Genomic DNA, 14,945 nt, shown 5'->3' on the forward strand with positions numbered 1-14,945 from the left:
TTGCTTTCTCCTGCATGCTTGTCCACGTTCTGCTTTAAGAAAATAATAGATTTTTTACAGTACAAAGAAAGAAAAAAAAAAAAAAAAGAAATTGGAGAATCTAAAAACTGAGGAGTGTCTTAAATCTGTAAAATATATGTGCCAAACTATTCTGCATTTCAGGGTCAGTAATGGGGCTAAAATGTAACTAAAAGGTAAAATGTTTGGTTTAAAGTACAAGAGAAGTTAGGGCTTTGGATTGATGCACCTAACACCTAACTAACCTATGCACTACATAAGAGCTTCTTATGTAGTAGAGTCTAGTGCTAGTTCAGGGGCTGAACTGGACAGCAGCCCAGGAAACTGTCAATTGGTGCCCACAGAGCTCTACAATCTTATAAATGGAACAGTACCATTACTAAGGTAAGGACACCCTAGACACACAAATTAGGAATTAAATTAGGAGTCAGTTGGACTATTATTTTCCAGAGGCAGCATGTAGTGGGTGCCTGTGGTACTGCACTTTGAAATTCTTCCAAGCTTGCCTAAACCTCAAAACGTAGAGTAAGCCACATGGGCTAATGTCAACCACTGTGAACAAACTTTTGAAAAATCTTCTGTATAACTTTGACTTTTTGAAATTACTTTGACTATAGAAGTGTACTGTGATGCAGTTATTCTTCTTCATGCAGCCATGTTGGCCAATGTTGGTTTTCAAAAATAGTCAAATTCACTCTCCACACAGGAAGGTACTACTTACACTCCTAGAATTACTGTGCCGGTGAGCGGCTGCATGACTGTCAGCGCAATTCAAGTCTCCAATGAACTCCTCACATTCCTGGCAGTAAAGCCCAAGCACTGGTGTCAGAAAAGTCAATTCTGCAAATGGTTAAAAAAAAAAAAGAAGAAATTTTAGCAAACATTTTAGCATATGGAGCATTTTGGCACGTGAAACACACAAATTATTTCATCAACATTACTGAGGGCATCAAAGTCACAGTTTCATGTTTCACAGATAGATCACATCTAAATGACAAAACACTTGTTTGTGAAGTTTCTCTTTAACTTGAATTCCATGTTCACTTGTGATTAACAGAGCTGCTTTAGAATTGTGTTGTTTGAGCTGCCAGATGGGAGGAGACTGAGCTCGAAATCAGCTAACACTTTTAGTGTGGCAATAAATGAAAAGAATACAATAATACGAGTAATATGTGTGCAAAAATGATTTCACTCAAATTAGGAATCCTCCTGGGCTCCAACACAACACAGAACAAACTGTAAAGAAAAATGCCATTACCATCCTGTTTGAACAATCCCTCCAGTTTTTTCATCAATGACTCCATTTTACTTATTGTGGCTTGTTTCTCACGCTTTCTTTCCTCATCATCGCTTGCCTGTGAAACACATTACGTTGTCAAAAATGGCCAACTTTTTTACATTACTTTAAGCAGCTTGCAAATAATTTACCTTGTTTTTATCAGTGGTCTGACATGTGCCACTGCCATCATTTCTTGACCGCTTTTCTTTTGTTGCTACAGAAAAAAAAAAAACAAACAAAAAAAAGCATCCTGTATATAATATAAAAAAAAAATTAAACATTAAAGACAGAAGGGATAAGTCACTGGGCCGGGTTGTATCAGTTTCCATCTGAATGGGTACATTTCCATGTTCACCTATCACAAAATTTCACTATAAGCTATACAAAAAATGTCTTACATGCATTTTAGAGACATTATTTCTTCATACTGGATTTTAGAGCTTGGCAAGGGGTTTCTTAGAGAAATTTAACACTTTTTCAAATTCTGTTAATTGCAGACAACATGACAAAAAGTTATTTAATATTATCAACTATCAGAGACAGATGTCTTCAATATAACTATCGATTTTAAGTTATTATTTAATTATTTAACACTTAAGACACTTAACCAGCAGCTCCCAGACTGGAGCAATTTAATGCTTGTTTTCGTCTTTTTATTTAATATGTTGAGGTAAAAAAAAAATAATAATAATAATAAAATACCAGCAAGGTATTGATTATATTTTCATAATGAGCTACTCATCATACTTTTTTCCCCCAAGCATATGCCTGACATGGAATTTATGAAATCATTATTGAAATGAAGAAAAATCATGGAATTAATCTTTCTATATGCTTGAGAATAATGTTAGGATTGAAACAGGTTAATGGAATACAGATGCTCACGAGTTTAACCTACCTAAAAATGCAGTTTAAACTTTCTGCACTGAAGAACATTAACCAATTAATAACACTGCTCACAATGTGGAGGGATTGTTACTTGGTATATCATTTAAATTAACTATGTCTCAACTATAGGTTAAAGTTTAAGAAGAATGTTATATTCAGAATAGGATTCTCACCTTTAATGAGAGACTGCAGTGACTCCAGGGCTTGCCGTACATTTGGGTTATTCAGTGCTGGTATTGTCATGTTTGCTGTTGGCATTGAACCAAGAAGGGCAGGAGACTGCCCCTGCATTTTCACCATGATTTCACCAATGTCTGCTGTGCCCACACTCTTTAATATATTCCTCATCTTCTCATACTCACAGCTGTCCAGACTGGCTGATGCTAGGCTTAAAGAAGTTATTTGAAATGGTTGCTCCTGGCCAAGCATATTCCCAAAGCCTGACTTGTTCTGATAATACTGTTGACTGCAAACAGCAGACATGTCCTTTTCCTGTAGTTTGGCATGTTCCCCAATCTGAGGAAATGCTGGAAAAGGGGTAGTAAAGGAATTATTGGCTTCATTTCCTCTAGTGTCTTCTTTCCCATATAAGAATGATTCTTCATCTTCAAACTCATCAGCTTTTTGGACTGTGAATTCCTCTTGACTGTGTGATTGGAGCCAAGAGAAGTCACTGCCTACTCTGTCATGGGGAAGGAGCATAGTGTCGTTTTCCAATGATGTTAAATTATCCTGACTGTCATGTTGCTGGTGTTTGTATTCATCCAGCACACACACAGGTTTTTTGCTTTCATCAGAAGCCTGTACAGAATACAACAATGACACATTACACATGCTTACTCCATCACTCTGGATATGTTGCTTTGCTACAATTAACTGTTTTAGGAAATAATGAGTAACATCCATGCAATAGTTTCAACTGGGTTCACCCATGTCCTGAATGTAAATTTGGATCTAATGTGAAAAAATGTGTTACACACACACAATAAATAAATAAATGTAGTAGCTAAAAAGTATCAACTGTAAAGATAACCGTCCACATTGTTGTAATCAAATAAAAATAAAACAATGTGAACTTAGGCAAATGGACTCAAAGTAATCATTTAGTCTTAAACTGGTCATTTAGTTCTGATTTATTTGCTGACTGACCTTTGACAATATATTTAATATATATATATATATATATATTTTTTTTTTAAATACTCATGAACTGGGTATGTTTTGCCAAAATGCCTGTAGTGTAACTTAATTATATTGAAATAAATGATCTCACAGAAGAACAACACATCTTGAATGAATAATAAATATTAATACCTGAATAGTGAGGATGGCATCTTTCAGAGTGGGCAAACGCTCCTCTAGTTCTCTGCTCTTTATGACCATCTTCAGTCCTTCTAACAGACTATTCCTTGGGAAATTACTACTGCTTACACTGCTGCTGCAGTTGTGGCTGGGGCTCCTCTTTCTCTTTCTGTCTTTGGCATGGCTCCTTTCACTACTGCTACTTCGTGACATGGGCCTCCTGATCTTGCTCTTGCCCCTCACGTGACTCTTGCTTCGGCTCTGGCTTGGACTCCTACTGCAAGACCTGCTTTTGCATCTAGCACGACTCCTGCCACGAGCACGACTTTTGTGCCTTCCTTTGCTTCGGCTACGTGCCCGACTTTTACTTCGTGCCCGACTTTTACTTCGTGCCCGACTTTTACTTCGTGCTCGACTTTTACTTCGTGCACGGCTCTTGGCACGAGATTTTCCGTGGCTTCTGCCACGACTTCTGCTTGTACTACGGCTTTTGCTCCTGGTGATATGCTTCTGGAAATCAGGGTCTGATTTGACAGCTTCTTTCAGAACACTGGCTGTCTTTAATGCATCAGCCAGGTTGGATGCCATGTCCCCTTTCAGATAGTCTGGCAGAGGCTTGTTGTCTGCAATGCATCTCAAGAATTCCTCACCAGCTCGGTCACTGAAAATCAACATGCATGTGTTTTAAAAACAGGCAAAATAAAATGGCGTTTTCCAACTTAAACTAGACTTAGATAATATATTTCATAAACACAGTCAAGGTCAGAAATTTACATCTACTCAAGTTTGGAAAATGCTTCAAGTGGAGCACCATGCACTAGGCTTTCTGTGGGTATGAGTGTTCCAATTACAGCAACTGACATGTGCATATTTGCATGTTAACCCCCCTGAGAGTGCTAAACCATCTTCAACTTAACATCAGTAAAAGGAGCTGGTGATGGACTTCGGGAAATCTGGGAGTCCTGTCACCCCTCGCTCTATACAGGGGTACAAATACCTGGGAGTGTACTTGGATAACAAACTGGACTGGACAAAGAACTCATCAGCACTGCAAAAAAAGGATCAGAGTCGGATGTAGATGTGTAGAGGCTCAGGTTTTTCCAACATCTGCTTCACCATGCTGTGGATGTTCTATGAGTCTGTGGTGACCAGTGCCATTTTATATGATGCAGTCTGCTGGGGCAGTAACATGAAGTTGGCAGACACTCACAGGCTGAACAAACAGATCATGAGGACTGGCTCTGCTCTGGGGGGTGGAGCTGAACTCTCTATATGTTGCAGCTAAGAGGAGGATGCTGTCCAAACTCAAACCTGGACAATCCCTCCAACAATTTCTTGCCAAAATTCTGTTAATGGAAGGATTTCACCTTTGGTATTTTTATTTCATTCACATTACTTTGTAGAAATAATTTCCATTGCTATGCAGATTTATCTATAAAACCAAAAGAAACTAATCAATTAATCAAACTTCAAGGATGCTTAAAAGACAAAGGCCTGGATGATCTCCAATTTTAGACAGAAGTTGTTTTGTTTGTAAATCTCAGAGACACCAAGTCTAATCACATTCTTAGCCTGGATGACTTAGTATTGGCCTCAAGTAACACTGTGGGAAGTCTTAGAATTACCTTATTCCAGGATATCTCCTTTGCTTCATACATAAAGTAAATCTCTGGTACTGCCTTTTTCCACCTGAGTAATATTGCTAAAATTAGGGGAATCTGGTCCCAAAGTGATGCTGAAAAACTAGTCAATGCATTTATTACTTGTAGACTGGATTATTGCAATCCACTACTGATAGTATGTCCCAGTAACTGCTTAAAAGGCCTCCAGTTAATCCAAAATGCTGCAGCCAGAGTTGTGACTGGAATTAGCAAGAGATCATATTTCTCCTACGTTAGCTTCTCTCCATTGGTTTTCTGTAAAATCCAGAATTAAATTAAAAATCCTCATCACATATAAAGCATTTAATAATCAGGCCCCATCTTATCTTAAAGAACTCATAGTTCCATATTTTACCAGTAGAACTCTCCGTTCTCAGACTGCAGGTTTACTTGTGGTTCCTAGAGTTTCCAAATTTAGAATGGGAGGCAGAGCCTTTAGCAATCAAGCTCCTCTCCTTTGGAACCAGCTCCAGTTCAGGTTCTGGGGGCAGTGACCCTCTCTACAATCCAAGACTAGACTTAAAATTTTCTTCTCTCTCCTGTAGGTGTGCTTCCTCCTCTGTCTCCCGCTCTCTCTGTCTCTCTGCCCAATTTTATTTGCTTGTTGTTGGGCCTGGTTCTGCTGGATGTTTCTTCCTCTAAAGGAAGTTTTTCCACTCCTCTGTTACCTAAAGCTTGCTCAAATGGGATTGTTGGGTTTTCTATTTTGCTCTCCAAATTTGATGTCATGATTTTAGAAGCTTCAGATAAGCATCTTATTTAAGACCCATTTTTCTCTGGCTTGTAATCCAAAGCAATCACCTAAGACCTGATTTCTCTTTGGGGGGAAAATCAGTACTATTTCACCACAGAACCACATAGCCATTGCATCAGTCCAGAAGGAGACATACACTGACTCTTATAGATAAAGGTAACAAAGTTTCAACCAAAAGGTTTTGAAGGAAACAAGTACAAATATTTACATCTAAAGTAAAGCTTAGAAAGTACTACTAGTTTTCTGGTCAAATGGTCATAATGATCAACACTATGTATGGAGATAGAAAGGCAAGACTTTCTTTCTAAGCATGACAAGAGCAACATCATAGGTTGTTTTGCTTCAAGAGAGACTGTTGCAAAATTACAACATGTAAAATTCACAAATTCACTGTACCTGTTATCTGGAGGACGATGTTCTACAGGAGTTGGATTCCACTGTGGGACCTGAAGGTGCAGTGGTTCTGCAGAACGGACGATCTGCTGGCTGCGTCCCAATGCATTCGGCATACTATGGTCTATAGGGAAGCTGCTACAGGGGGGCTGAGAGCATTCAAAATTTATGTTATAGTGCTGTACAAGACAGAGCTACAATGGCATATTTATGGCATTTCACTGTGTGCGACTATGTCCATTTAATTGTCCACAAAGCTTAACTAAATTAGAAATTTTAGAAAATGTTTATTTCAAAGGGAAAATAGTACACATTCAATGTTTTGCTTTTAAAGTCTTTGTATATTATGTACATAAAACAAGAAACTATAAATATACTACATTAACTAATAACCCATTTAAACCCTTATGGTTTATGCAATGTGCTTTTCTGTTATGGAGGAAATTAATTCCTGAAAAGAGAAAACCAATTTAAAATATCCCCCAACATGTTTACTGCAGTTCCCAAACTGCCTGAGAATTAAATTATGTGTCAAGCAGCCAAGATTTACAGGTACCACTATAACAACAGGGTGTCTTCATGAGGTCCTCAAAAAGACAGCCTATGAAATGCTAACAGCTGGACAAAAGTATTCTGATGGGTTCAGAGTGAGTATAGCGATTTCTTAGACAGAGGCCAGTAACCTGAAATTAAGTTCACCCTTCGTCACGACGTCTGACTATTTATACTGAGCTCTAACAAAGCTGGTGAAATATCACTCCAGTGCTGCCAGGATTGCAGTATTTGAGCATGACAATTTTATTGACCAGCATGATGCATAAAACATACATTGGAGATTGAATGCTGATCAGCGATGCTTTCAAAATAACAACAGCAGATCAAAAAACAAACAAACAAAAAAAAAAGAATTGGTGCACAAAATATTTGTGATGTCTTGGACTGAAGCAAAGTGGTTGTGCATGGTAAAGAAAACCCAACATGTAATTATGGTCAAGTATTCCATTTCATTCTAGCAACATGTATGAATGAGATATTTGTAAGAGGAACATGCCGACAATAAAGGACTGCTACAAAAGTAGCACTGCAGTAGGCAAAGGTAACTGGTTAAAGGGCATCAGATAATCTGGTTGCCACAACAAATCAAAATTTGTTAATTATTAACATGCTGTACACAATGCACCACACCTTTGCTTAAGGATGAATCATGTCATAAATACAGTACCACCCCTATAATCTGAAATGGAATAAAACAGATTTTTTTGTCTTCCAATCTACACTTAACAACAAGGAATTTCAAAGTAAAAACATGTTTTTAGACATTGAAAATACAATGTCTAAATCTAGATTAGTTAGTCTAGATCTAATCACAGAAAAGATCTGAAGGACTGTTCTTAAGTTAGGCAAATGGTAAATGGTCTGCACTTATATAGCGCTTTTCTACCTAGCTGGTACTCAAAGCACTTTACACTGCGTCTCATTCACCCATTCACACACACAAGCACACACACCGATGGCAGACTCACTGGGGACAACTTGGGGTTCAGTATCTTGCCCAAGGACACTTTGGCATGTGACATCACAGCCGGGAATCGAACCACCAATCCTATGATTGGAGACAACTGCTCTACCTATTGAGCCACAGCCACCCCTAGGTAAATATTGGAATAAATGACTGACAGACCAACATAATCCTTTGAAAAATAAATGTTCTGTGTTAAAATGTGTTTATTCCAGTAGAACCCCAGCAATCAGTTTCTTTGCCCCTAATAGTGAATAGTAGTAAAATAGGACATTTTTCATCATAAGGTGAACTTTTGCAGTGCAATGCTTGAAATTTGCAGTTGTCCAACAGCAAGTCAGTACTGACTGTGCTGATCTGTGAGGAAATGAAGAACCAGACAGGCCAAGTCTACAACAACTCTTTATTGAATGGCAATAAGTGCATGTTATAATGGTTGAATTTGTAGGTAGGATATTTTTTTTAACTTTAAAGTTTAAATTAAAACCTAAACTTGAAAAGGTGAAAGTCTTACATGAACAGATGTATCTGTTCATATAGTACAGATACTATAATAAAGCAAAACTAATGAAAGCACATTATCCAATATTGGACAAGTAAAGTTACTCAACAACTGTATATCTTTGAGATTATATTGCTTTAAAAGTATTTTCTTCTCACAGTATACATTTAAAGCACAACATTTTCATTTATTAATTTATCTTTCTTCCAAAGTGACATATTTGTCTAAATTATGGTAAATCAGGGCTGTCTGTAAAGATTGTCAATCATCCAAGTCATGCTTATCCCAAAAAGAGCTGTTCAGTGGAAATTGGGCATGATTCTCAGTTCTTGAAGATGTTTCACCTTCTGTCCAGAAGGTTTAATCAGTTTAATCAGTACAAGCACATCTGTTTCTCCTAATAGGATATCCGACAGATATCTTTCTTCCATTGGCTCCATCAATCTTCAATCTGAATTACATTATTCACTGCAGAATATGGGAAACAATGTGGTGGGGCATCAAAATTTTGCTGAGCAGATAATATATTAACATCACAGTATCATCACTTCTACTGAATAAAACACCTTAAAAGCTTAATTAAAATAAATCTGCAATAGTAACAAAGATATGATAAGCAATATTAGGTGTTTTACATTAAAGTTGCTATAGTAATAATAAAGATGTACATCATGAAAATGCTACATCATAGTTTATATGCATGTCAAGTAAATAAATATATCCACCTGACCCACTTCTGTCGACTAGTAATGATGTACTCGGCTGCCATGTTGGATCAGGGTGTCTGCACCTCATAATCACATGAATGTGTGATTATGAGGTAACATTAACTAACACTACAAACCATAGTGACATTGTAGTTGGATATATTTACATTTCAACATTAGTTATTTTTAAATAAAACTATAGAGCTTTCTTAATTTAGGAGATCAAATTCAACATGTTCGTAACAGTAAACTATTCTAAGATAACAGTTTGTGTGTGAAGTAATATTCCTTTTTGCTTTGTCATTTCTTACATTAGAGCATCCAAAAGTATCACAAAAAGGTTGGTCTTGAAAGGGACAGTACTGGAAGTATCCTGACACAATATGGCAACAGATGCATCACAGAAGCCCTAATGCACCATCTGGGTGTATATGTCTATCGGTCAGGTACAGGACATGATGGTATTGAAACAAGCACAACAAGCTAGTCTATATACAAAATATACAAAAATAAAATAAAAGCTTATGTTGACTTACCCATTTCATAGCTGGTACAAATGTCTGACTGTTGCTGCAGTGTTCCCACTCATGGTTCCCACTTTTTCAAATAAGTTATTTTCTCGGACAATTTCAGGCTGGTGTATAAAAATGAGGATCACACTATAGATAAATTCCTCTATGTATACGCCTCATTTAAAACACTAAATACTGTGTAAAGACTTTTTACTTTTGGCTCTTCAGATATGTAGAATTGTATGTATCATACAATTCCATTAGGAAGGAATATAATAGGTCACAGTTATATATATCCTGATATAACGATGACACACGCACTTTACAGACCGCTCGAAAAAATTACGTAAATGGCCAGACTAAATTGATAGTATTTCAAATAGCATTGAAGGAGAGCATTCTAAACTATAAAAAAAATCTTAGTGCAGCTAGATCAACATATCTCTTCACTCTTATACAAAACAACAAAAATAACCCTAGATTTTTTATTTAATAGGGTAAACAAATTAACTAGAAATAAGACCACTGCAGATATCTCCACAACAACGTTGTGCAGTAGTGAGGACTTCATGAACTTTTTCAATAACAAAATTGTAAATATTAGGCAAGAAATTCAGGCTTTAAAACCAGACAATTTAATTGACACAGATGATAAACTAACCACAGCAGATCAGAATCTAGAATACTTTACTTCCCTTGAAGAGAATAAACTAGTTTCACTCATCTCTTCTGCAAAATCATGAACTTGTACACTATACTGACACATTTTCTAAAACTATACGATAGTGCCAGAAATAATAGAACCCCTGGTGAAAATGATAAATTCTTCACTCAGCAGTGGGTATGTTCCAAAACTTTTAAATTAGCAGTTATTAAACCGCTAATTAAGAAACCTGATCTCGACCCCTGTCAGTTGTCCAATTACAGGCTGATATCCAACCTCCCCTTTACCTCTAAGATTCTCAAAAAGATAGTAGCGGGGCAGCTATGCTCCTATCTACATAGAAATAACACACACAAACTATATCAGTGAGGATTTAGGCCTCATCACAGCACAGAGACAGTACTTGTTAAAGTAGTAAATTGCCTCCTATTGGTCTCTGATCAGGGTTGAGTCACTATGCTCATGTTACTCGACCTCAGTGCAGCTTTTGACACCATTGACCATAGTATTCTCCTTCACAGATTAGAAAATGTTGTAGGAATTAAGGGAACAGCCCTCTCGTGGCTTAAATCCTATTTGACTGATCATTATCAGTATGTAGATCTAAATAGCGATTACTCCACATGCTCTCCAGTGGAGTTTGGTGTTCCACAGGGTTCAGTTTTAAGCCCACTGCTTTTTTCTCCTCTACATGGTTCCTCTGGGCAACATTATCCGTAAGCATGGTATTAACTTTCGTTGCTATGCTGATGACACACAGTTATATGTTTCATCTAAACATGATGACTTCAAAAAGCTAAATAAATAAATAAATTTGAGCAATGTGTAAAGGATATAAGGGACTGGATGCTAATTAACTTCCTTCTGGTTAATCCTGATAAGACAGAAGTACTAGTTATAGGATCACTTGCAGCTAGAAGCAAGATGTTAGATCACACTGTAAATCTAGATGGCCTTTCTGTTCTATCTAATGCAACAGTAAAAGACCTTGGTGTGATTCTATATTCCAGTCGTTCATTTGAAGCTCATGTAGATAATATTACCAGGTTATCTTTCTTTCACCTCAGAAATATTGCCAAGATAAGGAATATTTAGTCACTAAATGATGCAGAAAAATTGGTTCATGCTTTTATCACCTCTAGGTTGGACTACTGTAATACCAGGTGCATAAACAAGCTTCAGTTAGTTTAGAAAGCAGCAGCTGCAGAAGATACGAACATCACCCCAATCATACTTCAAATCAATGTGACATTTCGCATTGATTTTAAAATACTACTTTTAACATTCATAGCATTAAATGGTCTCGCACTGCTGTATCTGAGTGAACTGCTAGTGCCTTGTGATCCGCTACGCCTACTTCGGTCAAAGAATGCAGGCTGCTTGTCAGTACCTCGTATTACGAAAACTGCAGGTGGGGGTAGAGCTTTTTCTTACAAAGCCCCAAAGTTATGGAATAGCCTTCCAAATACCGTTCAAGCTCATTGAAGTCTAGGATAAAAACCTATTTATTTAGTCAAGCATTTTCGTAGGTACATTCGCCTTAGGGAAAGACTCATGGACGTAATGCTTTATGGTGAACTGGTATGTTTAGATGCTGTCTCCCCCACTCTCACTGATCACTCAGGTTTGTTGATGGTGAAGTGATTGGTTGCTCTACATCCCAGGGAGTCCTCACGTCTATGTTTCCTTCTGGCTCTCCTTTTTAGTTACGCTGTTATAGTTAGTCCTGCCGAAGTTCCTGCTTGCACTCTACACTAAATATACATCCACTTTATACATTATCTGACTGTGACCATAACTAGCTGTTATCTCTCCCCTTCTCTTTCCCTCTTCCTACCTTTCTGTCGAGCTACACATGTCGTTCCACCCTACCACCCTAACTTTAACTGTTATACTGAACTTCCTGCTGCCTAACACATAGTATGTGATCACCCATATTAGATGTTTTCCTTGCCACTGTTGCACTCAGCTTGCTCATCAGGGACAATCTGATTATTATGATTCATACACATTCACTATTCATGTAAACTTCCATAGTTTCTTTGCTTGTGTAAATTTTACTGCAGCACCTTTGTGGATTGCCCGTGTGAACGTGAAATAAAAGAAGTTGCGTTTAACAAACTGACCAGGTATACCTGTCCAGTAATATCTCAATCACTTATAATTAATAATATAATAATAATAATGAATATTTTATTGATCCCCTTGGGGAAATTGTGGGTGGACAGCTGCTAGACGGTATGTCAGCGCTACACTACGGGGTTTCGTTGTCTTGTCCAAGGACACCTCAGCAAGTAACTAGGAGGAGATGAATTGAACCACTCACCCTGGGGTTCGTAGGCAACTGCTCTACCCCCTGAGCTACTGCCGCCAAAAGTCCAAATATCCACAATATTCAAATGTTTATCAATGAATTCACAGAAAGGCAATACTGAAAATAATAACACAAATACAAAAGTAAACTCCCAGCATTTAATACTGATTTGTGAGCGATGCAAAATTTTGTGTGAATGGTTCCTGGCGTAGAGATCATAACACAAAAACTACACTGCAAAAATCAATGTTTTGATCATCACATTGAAGCAGTGCAAAATTGAAGATATTTTTAAGTATGCAAGTTAATGCCTAACATTAACTTAGATACATCAAAAATGGTAACTGAAATTGATATTTTTAGGCTAATCCCATGGTTGGGACTGCCACAGTAGATAATGGTCTGCACATAGATACGTTTTTTTTCTTTCCTAATTTTCTACCTGGCTTAGGGTTAGCTTGTTTGGTGTTTTGTGGACATTTTAGAGACATTGGTCTATTATGACGTTTGATCATATTTACTTTAGGCTAGCTAGCTACATCACATAACTTAATCAATTAAGCTAGCTTCATTAGCCTGCTGGGTACGTACGCGGATGAAATGTCCTCCTGGTGCTCTGCTGTGGAGAACGTGGCTAATCGGTGCTGGAGCCGAATATGGCCCACAAGGTCCAGGGGCCAAATGTCCAGGAGGGGGAACGCCACAGGGCATCCGGGGTCGGTAAGGAGGGCCACGGGGCGGTGGAGGTCCAAACGCCGGCGGGCCGTATGCAGATTTACCTGGCCGATACATGGCCATGTTTAACAGGGCATGCTAATCCTAATATCGCCGGCGAAATATATTTGAGGGATAAAACAAATTTAATCACACAACTACGGGCGTTTAACTCCACTGTCTACAGCGGTAGCGCCTGTAGCTGCCCCAGGAAATGCAAGAGTGACACAGGAAAACATCCGGGTTAAGGATTTCAAAACAAAGGCCCGCATTTTGTCTTTAGGCTAATGCTATAAAGCTGCTTTAACTACTCCTCAAAGTTCAGTAAAATTAGATTGGAACAAATCTGTTTCAAAACATTTGGAGCTGTGACAAGATGACAAAAAGGTAAGACAGGACAAGGCGCATTTATTTATAAATCGTCTCAAGAAGAAACAACAAGACAATACTGTAGCAGAATTAGCTTCCATTGTGTATTGTTCAATGACTAGTTTGTTTAAGGAATGTGTTTAAAACACATTCCAGTTTTTTTCTTATATAGGTAATTGGAGAGAAATAAAAAATGACTAAATGTAGTCTATGAAATACTAATATAAATTTTATTTCCTGGAAAATTAAGAAAATACAATTTTTATTACTTAATTATAAACCCAACTCAAATAAGTTTTATGGCTAATTGTCCATCTTGAATTTTATAATAATCAAGATTAGATTTTGTTTTTAATAATCCTAGAGGGAAACTGCTTTGCTATAGTTACCCTCAGTTCAAAACGAAAGAAAAGAATCACAACCTGAAAAGGTCCACAGCCAGTGATGCTCCTCATGCCCCTCCACACCTCCCTGGTGTTGTTATGCTTAAAACCTTGTTCTAGTTTTTCTCCTGTAAGCCTCCTTCCCCTCCCTGACCCTGACAGACAGCAGTCTCCAGACCCTCCTCGCTGCCTCCATGTATCCTGACCTGAACACTTCTTTTGTAATTCAGCCGGCTTTGATGTTCTTGGTGACTCAGGGCTTGTTGTTACAAAGGCACAAATAGTTTTCATTTGTGATCGAGTGTCTACACAGACATTAAAGTTAATGCAAAATTAGCCTGTTTTGTTAAAATGTTCTCTCCTCATAAATCATATAAGTGTATATGTAACCAGAAGATATGTGGTATTGTAAAGACTGCTACACTTTACAGTGTTTAAGGTTTAAGACTTTACAAAATATAACTGTATACAGAATTATATAGAAAACCCAACAACCCCACTTGAGCAAGCACTAGGCGACAGTGGAGAGGAAAAACTCCTTTATTGGAAGAAACCTCCCTTAGAACCAGGCTTAGAGTGGGCATCTGTCTCGAACGGTTCAGGTGAGTGGAGCCACCACCCAAACGATCTCAGCTGAGCAGGTGAGAAGAGAGCTGAACAGGCTTCATCCCACAAAGGCTGCAGGGTCAGAGGGAATCAGCCCGAGGGTGCTGAAAGCCTGTGCACCTCAGCTATGTGGTGTTCTCCAGCACATTTTCAACCTCAGCCTGCATCTGGAGAGAGTTCCTCTTGGGTGGAAAAAGTTGTGCTCCCGTAAATAAGATGCCACGTCCCAGAGTCCTCAATGACTGGACTGGTGTGGACTGGTCAACCATCTTCTACTGAACATCAATAAAACAAAGGAGCTGGTTATGAACTTCAGGAAATCTTGGAGTCCCGTCATCTCTCTCTGTACACCGAGGGAGG

The 14,945-nt window shown here is 38.0% G+C and overlaps 1 protein-coding gene across 1 annotated transcript; it reads right to left on the reverse strand.

The window, feature by feature from the left end:
• Positions 1-439: 439 nt before the first annotated feature.
• si:ch211-195b21.5 lies at positions 440-13,451 on the reverse strand. The gene is made up of 7 exons (XM_026354838.1): positions 13,105-13,451; positions 6,299-6,444; positions 3,500-4,148; positions 2,359-2,986; positions 1,447-1,511; positions 1,277-1,373; positions 440-858 (listed from the first exon to the last, which is right to left on the reverse strand). The coding sequence occupies exons 1-7, from the start codon at positions 13,309-13,311 to the stop codon at positions 710-712; spliced, it is 1,941 nt and encodes a 646-aa protein (XP_026210623.1). The 5' UTR covers positions 13,312-13,451; the 3' UTR covers positions 440-709.
• Between the last annotated feature and the right edge of the window lie 1,494 nt (positions 13,452-14,945).

Source organism: Anabas testudineus, chromosome 15, assembly GCF_900324465.2.
Source record: "Anabas testudineus chromosome 15, fAnaTes1.2, whole genome shotgun sequence".
NCBI lineage: Eukaryota > Metazoa > Chordata > Actinopteri > Anabantiformes > Anabantidae > Anabas > Anabas testudineus.